Source organism: Lycium barbarum, chromosome 10 (assembly GCF_019175385.1).
Source record: "Lycium barbarum isolate Lr01 chromosome 10, ASM1917538v2, whole genome shotgun sequence".
Taxonomy (NCBI): Eukaryota; Viridiplantae; Streptophyta; class Magnoliopsida; order Solanales; family Solanaceae; genus Lycium; species Lycium barbarum.
In genome coordinates, this window is record NC_083346.1 from 76009077 (window position 1) to 76020391 (window position 11315).

An 11315-nucleotide genomic window follows, 5' to 3' on the forward strand; every position below is an offset into this window, starting at 1 on the left:
CAAGTTTGAGATATTTAAATTTGGGGCAGGAAGAGGACAAAGAAGACATTGTAAGAAATATATCTATCATATATACTTGATTTTATTTTAAAGAAGAAATGGACAAAGAGTTTGCTGATGCCCCAAGATAAAGCTATTTTATAAATAATAAATTAAAGATGCTCATGCCGGCTACACTTTGGCACTAGAAGATTTTACAAGTTGAATCAATTAATCACAATATTTCAACTATTTAATGGATTTTATTTTACTTAATTAGTGGAGAAATACTTTTAGCTATAAATTTTCTGTGTATCGAGATTGAGGTAGCAACTACGCGTTTTAGTCAAAACTAGTAACAGGTAAACAATATTAAGCAAATCATAGGCATAGCTAATAAATACATTTTATAAAAGGATTGATTTTAGCCAGATATAAGTCGATAAAGCGACCGTGCTAGAACCACGGGACTTGGGGAATGCCTAATACCTTTTCCCCGGTCAACAGAATTCCTTACCCGATCTTTGTTTCACAGACCAATAAATAAAGAGTCAACTTTCCTTTTGATTAGGGGTTTAATAAGGTGACTTGGAACACCAAAACTTAATTCCAAGTGGCGACTCTGTAATAAATAAATAATCCCTTCTCAAAATGTCACTTTAATTGGAAAAACCCTTTTATCTAAAAACAAATCAAATTTATTTTTATTAAGAAAAAAAAGGGGTGTGACAGATGGCGACTCCGCTGGGGAATAACCAGAATTCGAGCTTTATATATTGACTTGCATTTGACTTTCTTTATTTCTTGGATATTTTGTGTATATGGGACTAATGTGCTCTATGCCTGCTTATTTACTGCTTTGATATTATTGAACTGTAATATATTTGTGTTCTCTCGCGCACCCCCTCTGAGTCTTCAATAATACATTTTTGCCACAAAAACGGGAATTGCGACTACGCACCCCACTTCTGTTGAGATAAAGCCAGTGGGCCCTTGGTCCCTGGTGAAGGATTTATAGTCACACATGTTTAGGATGGGGAGGACCCACAACAAAGCCGAAAAGTGCTGCTACCGGTACGTTGTCCCTCGCCCGACTCGAGTCGTCCGCTCGTTTTACAGCCAGTCTAGATACCTTTCTCCATTAGGTTTAACCTTAGTAGAACTGAAACACAGACATGGTACCCCTAGTAGGCCGCGCTTTGTTTGCATCACTTGCATTTGCCCTAGTGGGGCTCGGTACAGGGGCCGAGTCCGTCTAAGACAGGCACCTGTTTCTCTTGACCAACATGTGCATCATATGTGCTATTTGCAATATTATTTGGAATGGTTGTTCATTGTTGATCGGCTTTTAGGGTGATTAGTAAAACAAAGAAATAGATCTATTATATACCCATTTTTTAAAAATATAAACAACCAGAAAGAATCTAGTCTTTTGTCTTTTCACAAAAATTCTCAAAAAAAAAAAAAACTCCTTTATTGTAGGAAAACTCCCTCAGGTTTGGCCCATTTTTTTTTTAAAATAAAAAAAAATCATTATAGTACTTTAGTTTTCGCGTCTGGCCGTCTTTTCCAAGATAACCCTAAAATCTTGCTACAAAACGCATATAAGGGTTGTTTTTGTGAAAAATAGCCACTTTTTACATTTTTTTAAACTTTTTATTTTATTTTATTTTTATTTTGTGTTTAGGTCTTAATTCGAAGCCCTTTTTATTTTTCTAAATAGGCCAAAATGATACCGATGAGATGTGATAAGAGGCCAAGAGATGAAGCAGTTGAAGAAGTCAATGAACCCCCAGAGTTTATGATTGCAGACAAAACCCCACCGCTACTCCTGGCTTGGTGGAACGACATGGGTCATTATCTACAGACCCCGATATTTAAACATCTGGCATTCCTCATAGATATTATGAGAATCAGCCCTAACAGGGACCTAATTGAGGCTTTAATTCCGTTCTAGGACCCTGCAAACAACGTCTTCCGCTTTAGAGATTTTGAGTTAACTCCTACACTGGAAGAACTAGGTGGTTTCACGGGGTTAGGAAAGAACCTTCGTAAAAAAATGCCTCTAGCTCCAAGAAATGTTAGTGGAAATAAATTTTTGGAGCAAATGCACCTTAACCACCTTCGTATGGCATGTTTGGACAATGGATGGGTTACTTTGGAGTTCTTATATGCGAGATATGGAAACGAACAAGGATTTCTACAGTATGGAAAGCAACTAAAAAATGGGAATCACTACTTTACATGGGAAAAGCATAGGCAAGAAGCATTCATGGTAGCATTCCTGGGAACCATGGTTTTTTTCCTAGACGAGACAGAAAAATCGACATTCGTTTGTCTGGGATAGTCACAGCTATGATGAAGAGAGAAGATTCCACCATCTTACCAATGATCCTAGCTGATATATATCGTGCTTTGACTGAATGCAGAGAGGGTGAAAAATATTTTGAAGGTTGTAACACTTTATTACAAGTGTGGTTTCTAGAGCACTTATACCGCCATCATTACCAGTCAAAATTCAAATCTGATTGGAAGAGCAATATCTTAGATCATCTAGATAGGGTGAAGGAATTAAGGAAAAATTTGCCAGAAGGCGTCAAGGCTTGGGCAGAGTATCTTCGTGAGTTGACAGCTTCTCAGATTACTTGGAATTATTATTGGTTTCCTTCGGCTGAGGTGATCTACATGTCTTCTTATCGGCCCTTTTTTGTTCTAATGGGCCTCAGGGGGTTTCAGCCGTATGCTCCACTTCGAGTTTTACGCCAGCTAGGTCGGAGGCAAATCGTACCTATTGTTGAGAACATGCAGGATTTTGTATGGGAGGTAAAATCAGAAGATCGACGTCGAGAATCAGAAGCTAAAAGAATTTGGGGCGGCCATCGGGTCCTAGGTTTGAGTACTATGATAGAGGATCGTGATCAAGGAGAGGTAGATCTTTTGTACTTTCACTGGTTTCATGATCAAGCTCCCCTCAAGGTTAGGCCTGAAGGGTCTGTAAAAGAAGCAAGAGACAAGGAGGCAGAGGTTGAGGTCAGAATCAAGCAAGCTCGGTTTGAAGTTGAAGAAAACTATCAGTCCACTGTACATGCTATCAATAAAGAACTAAAAACTGCCAGAGAGGATTTGGCTCAGATGGAGGTAGAGATGGGTGTTAGAGTTAGGGAAGCCCAAAAAACGGCTGAGAAGAAACATCGCTCTACAATTCAGACCTTATACGAGGATTTGGGCATTGTTAGAGAAGCCGTTGATGTGTTACAGAGGGAACTCGATGAGAAGGGAGACTTCTTTGATGCGGAGAAAGCGCGTTTTGAAGACGAGAAAGCTCAATTCTATGCCCTGCAAACTCGACAACAAGCTGAATTCGATAAAGAGAGAGTTCGGTTTGATGTAGAAAGGAACCAATTAATGAATGACCGAGCAAGGATTAGAAACCAGCTTGAATTGGCATTGCACCGTGAGGCAGGTATGAGAGAGATAGCCAATACTCGCCAGCAGCAAGTCCAAGACCTAGAGCGGAATTATCGAGATGTTAGAGAACATGTCCACAATTTAGTTGTTCATGTTGCTCAAAGTTGTCTGGACTGGCAGGGGATGGGTTATGAGCAATTTGCTAGAGAGGTGCCTACCTTCGCACGCCACTTCACAGCAGAACTGAAGCAGATATATCGCATGTTAGGGGGTCAGCCTGGGCCAGAAGCACCGTGAGCAGATATGCATTAGTTCACATACAAGGTTGAGGATTTCGCAAGATTGAAGTTTAGTTATAATTATTAGGAGTTCTAGTTCAGTAGTTGTATTTTGAGATTGACTCTTTTCGAGTCTTTATTTTTAGTTTGTTTTGGATATTCTAGTCTCGATTTAGTCTTTTCAGTCTATGGTGCCTTTCTTTTTGGTTATTTTCCTTTACGTCTTTGTATTGAAAAATACTAATTTGAAAGTCAATAAAAATATTTTTAGTTGATTCAAAAAATCCAAATTTGTTCTTTTTCATGAACTACGTAATGATCTGATTCATGTTTAACATGATACGTAGGCACCCCTTAATGGGTTCGATCAAAATACTTCAAAATCACCGAAAGAGAAAAAAAATGAATAATAACAAAAAATAATAATAAAATGAGAAATGAACTCACCTAAAAGCCGGGATGAAACATGAAAGCCTTCTGATGCTCATATTAGACGGGAAATAATTTAGGTGCATGGCATACAACGTGTGATTAATATCTTCAAAATGCTAAACCCTAACTTATTTGTTCTCGTCTTAAAGATAAGGTGGTTGGTTTGTGGTTGAACTGGCTCCTCACGAATATAACACAAGGTCCAAAAGCAAGGGGATAATGGCCCATAAGGATGGAAACGAGTCAGACGGTGATGAATCTCGAGGTCAGATGGTTCAACATGAATCAGCATCAGCAGAGGAAGTAAGGATGTTGACACAACAAATGGCTGACATGTACCAGGCTTGGATGAATAGGCAAGTTCCACCATCTTCAATCCCTGGATTCCCGGATGTGACTATGTCAATTCCCATTGAAACCCCGACAAGTGATCCACTTTTTCCTCCTGGATTTGGTCCACATGTTAACATATCCAACACTTCAGAAATAACCCAATTTTCATCCCCACTGTACAAACTACTACAATCCCTCAACCAACATCGGTACAGAAGTCCAATAATGAGCCTCCATCTAAAGGTCACCACGATCAATATTATTCTCCGGAATTGACTTTTAAAGTCCCAGACTCGTATAACCCCTTTCAGCAGTATAGTTCCCCCGTCGAGATCGAGAAAACTGCTAAGAATGAGGGACAAGAGGAAATGGCTAGAAAAATGAAGAGTCTAGAGCAGAGTGTGAGGAATATGCAAGGATTAAGAGGTCCAAAAAGCGTCTCATTCAGAGATTTGTGCATGTTCCCCAATGTTCATTTGCCCCTTGGTTTTAAGACTCCGAAGTTTGAGAAGTACGATGGTCACGACGACCCCGTAGCACACTTGAAGAAGTATTGTAACCAACTAAGAGGGGCAGGGAATAAGGAAGAATTACTCATGTCATATTTTGGAGAAAGTCTAGTGGGAATTGCCTCAGAATGGTTCATCGATCAAGATATTTCTAATTGGCCTACCTGGGATGACATGGCAGGATATTTTGTTCGACAATTTCAGTATAACATTGATATTGTGCCTGATCGCACTTCTCTCGCTAGTATGAAGAAAAAGCCTACCGAGAGTTTTAGAGAATATGCTATCAGGTGGAGGGAACAAGCTGCCAGGGTCAAACCGCCGATGAAGGAGTCGGAAATGATTGATGTTTTCCTCCAGGCACAAGAACCTGATTACTTCCACTATTTGCTTTCCACAGTGGGAAAGACATTCGCAGAAGCAATTAAAGTTGGGGAAATGGTTGAAAATAGCATCAAGTCCGGCAAAATTGTGAGTCAGGTAGCACTCAAGGCTACCACCCAAGCAATTCAAAATGGGTCTGGTGGTTTTGGAAATCGAAAAAAGAAAGAGGAAGGATCCATGATGGTATCAGGGTCCAGTGCTGCTCAAAGGGGGACAAACCACCAAATCTTACGAGGACAATCCAACTTACCTCAACATTTTTATCCGCATCAGGATCCCCACTACTCAATTGCTCCACCCCAATATACGGTTTTCAACACCCAGACATATGCCTGACCTCCACAACGCCAATAATGGAGGGTGCCTGCTCCACAAGGCTTTCATCCCCAATAACAAAATCTTCAAGCACCTTATAATCCACGTCATAAGACTGATTATGTAAGAGAACAAAGACAGAGGGAAAATTTCACCCCAATTGGAGAATCATATACAAGCCTGTTGCGGAAATTGATACAATTGGGTTTGATTGAACCTATCATGTCGTATGATGTCAACCCAAATGCAAGAGGTTTTGACCCCACTGTCAGGTGCGAGTATCATTCTAATGCTCAGGGTCATAGCACAGAGAATTGTTTTACTTTGAAGAGAGCCATTGAGAAGCTAATTGATGACAAAGCAATTGTAATACATGACGAAGAGGCTTCGAATGTCACCAACAACCCACTTCCTGCTCACAACAATGCTCATGTTGTTGGGATGATCTGTGACGATAAGGAATACAAGCAAACAGGCAAAACAATAATGGAAATTGACACCTTAAAAGAAGGGTTGGGTATGGTGACAAAGTCTGCACAAGAAGTACAGTTGTGTGTAAAAGGTGCAAGTTCTAATGCGAATCTCAAAGGCTCGAGGAAGTTGATATTGTATGTTCCTGGAGCCACAAAGAAAAAAGAGACATTAGTAACTGGACCAAAATTATATGTTCCTAGTGGTTTTCCCAGGTTTGGTCAAAACCAGAATGGTTTAGGAAAGATGACAGAACCAATTGTGATAAAGCACACGGCACAAATTCTAGTGATAAACATGAAAAATGTCCCATGGAACTACAACAAAACCACTGTGACTTACAAGGGAAAGGAGATTGTTAAAGAAATAAACGAAACTGGTGGCTTAACGCGTTCTGGAAGGTGTTATGCTCCAGAAGAACTAAGGAGAGCCAAACAAGCCAGGGATAGCCAATTTCCGGTGAAAAAACCTATCACTGAAGAAGAAGCTGAAGAATTCATGAAGAAGATGAAAGTTCAAGATTACTCTATTGTTGATCAGTTGAGAAAAACTCCTGCTCAGATTTCATTGCTATATTTGCTCATACATTCTAAAGAGCACTGTCAAGCATTGATTAGAATTCTGAATGAGGCACATGTTTTGGACAAAACAACTGTAAGTCACCTGGAAAAGATGGCCAATAGAATATTTGAGGTGAATAGAATCACTTTCACCGACGATGAGTTTCCTGTGGAAGGAGTTGGACATAATAAGGCTTTGCATTTAACTGTCAAATGTGAAGAACATTATGTGAAAAGAGTCATGATTGATGGAGACTCGGGTGTGGACATTTGCCCCCTCTCTACTTTGCAAAGTTTGAAAATCAGCACAGATAGAATTCGTACTAACAATGTATGTGTTCGAGCTTTTGATGGCGCAAAAAGAGACACTATTGGTGAGATTGATCTTACTTTAAAAATTGGACCTGTTGATTTTGGGATCACATTCCAAGTTATAGACATGGACACTTCCTACAACTTGCTTTTAGGAAGGCCATGGATCCATGCAGCCAGAGTGGTGCCATTTACTTTACACCAAGTGGTCAAGTTTGAATATGAGAAACAAGAAATTATTGTTCACGGTGAAGATGATCTTTCAATATATAGAGACCCTTCTGTCCCATATGTCGAGGCCAAGGAAGGTTGTGAATCCCTCATATTTCAGACCTTTGAAATAGTGGCAGCTGATCGGTTTATGGAAGGGAAGCCTATCTTAGAGCCTCGTCTATCCTCTACTTCAGTCATGGTGGCTACACAAATGCTGCAAAATGGTTATGAGCCAGGAAAGGGCTTGGGGGTGTCATTACAAGGAATTGTTGACCCTATCTCTCCATTTGGTAATCAAGATACTTCTGGTTTGGGTTTTAGGCCAACTAATGCTGACAGAAAATGAGAAAAAGAGCAGAAAAATAAGGTTTGGAAATTGCCAAAGCCCGTTCCCCACATTGCCAAGTCTTTTACTAGGTCACGTTTTGAAGAGAATAAAGACATGTCTGTCCAAGATGACATGGACGAAATATGTCAAGGTCTCAAAGAAATGTTCTATGGAGTAAACATGGTTCAGATTGGTGAAGGCCCTAGTCATGCAGATGTGCAACGTATTGGCCCAGAAGTCAAGCTCGCCAACTGGGAAGCCACTCCTCTCCCCACAAAGAAGGAGTCTTGGTAGTTTATTTTGCTATTTTTTCTATATTTGGATTATTCTCTAGGTGGTAATCCAAATAGTTTATTTGCTATGCTCTAATGTTAACCCTTCTATCCTTTCCAATTCAATAAAATTAAGTTTCAGTTTCTTAGTCAATTCTATTTTCTCCTTTTCCCTATTTTATTTTTATTTTTATTTTTCATTTCAGTTTCATTAACGCCGGCTCTAATAACATGACATGCATGCGGAATTCACGTCCAGATCTTAAAGAGCTGTCTAATCTCGAAACAATGAATCAAGAGGTTGATGAATATGATGAAGAAGAGACTTTTGAAGAAATAAAAAGGGAACTGGATCAATTTGAGAATAAGCCTAAGCCTAATCTAAATGAAACCGAGGAAATTAATTTGGGAACTTCTGATGAAACTAGAGAAACAAAGATAAGCATTCATGCCGAACAAAAGACCAGAGATGACATAATCCAGGTTTTGTTTGAATATAAAGATGTGTTTGCTTGGTCTTATGATGACATGTCGGGTTTGAGCGTTGATCTGGTAGTGCACAAACTTCCAACATACCCTGATTTCCCACCAGTCCAACAAAAGCAAAGATAATTTAAGAAAGAGGTAAGTGATAAGATTAAAGAGGAAATCATGAAGCAATTGAGTGCAAATGTGATCAGGGTCGTCCGATTTACTACATGGCTAGCAAATGTTGTGTCCGTACCAAAGAAGGATGGGAAAACAAGAGTTTGTGTTGACTATAGAGATTTGAACAAAGCCAGTCCAAAGGACAACTTTCCTTTGCCTAACATCCACATTCTTGTTGACAATTGTGCCAAACACGAGATTCAATCTTTTGTGGATTGTTATGCTGGGTATCATCAAATTTTGATGGATGAAGAGGATGCAGAAAAGACCGCCTTCACCACCCCATGGGGTACTTACTGTTACAGGGTTATGACATTTGGTTTGAAGAACGCAGGGGCAACTTACATGAGAGCTATGACTACTATTTTACACGACATGATGCATAAAGAAATTGAAGTGTACGTCGATGATGTGATCATTAAGTCCAAAACTCAAGCTGACTATGTGCGTGATCTGAGAAAGTTCTTTGAAAGATTGCGAAAGTACAACCTCAAGCTCAATCCAGCCAAGTGTGCATTTGGAGTTCCATCTGGGAAACTTCTAGGGTTTATAGTTAGTCGGCGAGGAATTGAATTAGACCCCTCCAAGATAAAGGCCATTGGGGAATTACCGCCCCCGAAGAACAGAACTGAAGTCATGAGTCTTCTTGGTAGGTTGAACTACATCAGTAGGTTCATCGCTCAGCTCACCACTACATGTGAGCCCATATTCAAGCTGTTGAAGAAGGATGCCGCTGTCAAGTGGACAGACGAGTGTCAAGAGGCTTTTGATAAGATTAAGGAATATTTATCTAACCCTCCAGTGCTTGTCCCGCCAGAACCGGATAGGCCTTTGTTTTTGTATCTATCAGTGATGGATAACTCCTTTGGTTGCATTCTAGGACAACATGATGCCACAGGCAAGAAGGAACAAACGATCTATTATTTGAGCAAGAAGTTCACAAGTTATGAGGTAAAATACACATTTTTAGAAAGAACGTGTTGTGCTTTGACTTGGGTCGCCCAGAAACTGAAGCACTATCTTTCATCCTATACGACTCACCTTATATCTCGAATGGATCCTTTGAAGTATATCTTTCTGAAACCTATGCCGAGTGGAAGGTTAGCAAAGTGGCAGATTTTACTTACGGAGTTTGACATTGTCTATGTCACCCGCACCGCTATAAAAGCACAAGCATTGGCCGATCATTTAGCAGAAAACCCAGTTGACGATGAGTATGAGCCTTTGAATACTTACTTTCCTGACGAAGAGATTAATTCAGTTGAGGAAGAAGTTCGCGATGACAGTCATGTCTGGAAATTATACTTTGATGGAGCGGTCAACATTAAAGGTGTCGGGATTGGGGCAATTCTTATTTCACCAATGGGGCATCATTATCCCGCCACGGCACGACTTCGTTTCTTCTGTACCAATAATACAGCGGAATATGAAGCTTGCATAATGGGTTTAAACATGGCAATACATCTGGATGCACATGAATTAATAGTATTTGGAGATTCTGACTTACTCATTCAGCAGGCTCAGGGTGAATGGGAAACTCGAGACATCAAGCTCATTCCGTACAAACAATGTTTGGAGGGCCTTAGCAAAAGGTTTAAGTCAATTGAGTTCAGATATATTCCTAGATTTCACAATGAGTTGGCTGATGCTTTGGCCACTTTAGCCTCAATGCTTCCATACCCAGGCAATGCTTACATTAATCCGTTGGAGATTCAGATTAGGGATCAACATGGTTATTGCAATACAATTGAAGTAGAGCCAGATGGTGAGCCATGGTATCACGATATCAAAAGATTCTTAAAAACACAACAATATCCAATACATGCCGACGGAGATCAAAAAAGAACTATCAGGCGACTTTCCAATGGTTTCTTTTTTAGTGGGGAGATCTTATACAAAAGGACCCCGGATTTGAATTTGTTGAGATGTGTGAATACCCAAGAAGCTGAAATGATCATGAATGAAGTGCACTCCGGAGTATGTGGCCCGCACATGAACGGTTATGTTCTAGCAAAGAAGATTCTTCGAGCAGGATACTATTGGCTTACCATGGAGCAAGATTGTTTTCGCTTTGTTCGCAAGTGTCATCAATGCCAAATTCACAGTGACAAAATTCATTCTCCCCCGTCGGAGTTGCACCCTATGTCTGCTCCTTGGCCCTTCGTAGATTGGGGGATAGATGTTGTTGGGCCAATTGAGTCAAAAGCTTCTAATGGGCACAGATTCATTCTAGTTGCCATTGACTACTTCACCAAATGGGTAGAAGCTGTTACGTTCAAATCAGTCACCAAGAAAGCAGTGGTAGACTTTGTTCACTCTAACATCATATGTCGTTTTGGTATACCAAAGACCATTATCACGGACAATGCGGCCAACCTTAATAGTCATATCATGAAGGAGGTATGTGAGCAATTTAAAATTGTGCCTCACAACTCTACCCCTTATCGACCCAAAGCCAATGGAGCTGTTGAAGCTGCAAACAAAAACATAAAGAAGATCCTCAGGAAGATGGTACAAGGATCCAGGCAATGGCAAGAGAAATTGCCTTTTGCTCTTTTAGGGTACCGCACGACAATCCGCACGTCTGTTGGCGCAACTCCTTACTTATTGGTTTATGGAACTGAGGTAGTCATACCAGCAGAAGTAGAGATCCCCTCTCTTCGAATCATTGTTGAAGCAGAGATTGATGACACTGAATGGGTCAAGTATAGACTAGAACAATTATCGTTAATCGATGAAAAGCGGTTGACAGCAGTTTGTTTTGGCCAGTTATACCAGCAAAGGATGGCTCGCGCTTACAACAAGAAGGTGCATCCAAGATATTTTGAGGTGGGCCAACTTGTTATGAAACGCATCCTTCCGCACCAAGAAGA

General features: G+C 40.2%; 1 protein-coding gene across 1 annotated transcript; it reads left to right on the forward strand.

Annotated features, from left to right (window-relative positions):
* Positions 1 to 5860: 5860 nt before the first annotated feature.
* LOC132613055 (uncharacterized) lies at positions 5861 to 7540 on the forward strand. Its single transcript, XM_060327114.1, has one exon. It carries the CDS (start codon positions 5861 to 5863, stop codon positions 7538 to 7540), a length of 1680 nt encoding a protein of 559 aa, XP_060183097.1.
* The last annotated feature ends 3775 nt before the right edge of the window (positions 7541 to 11315 follow it).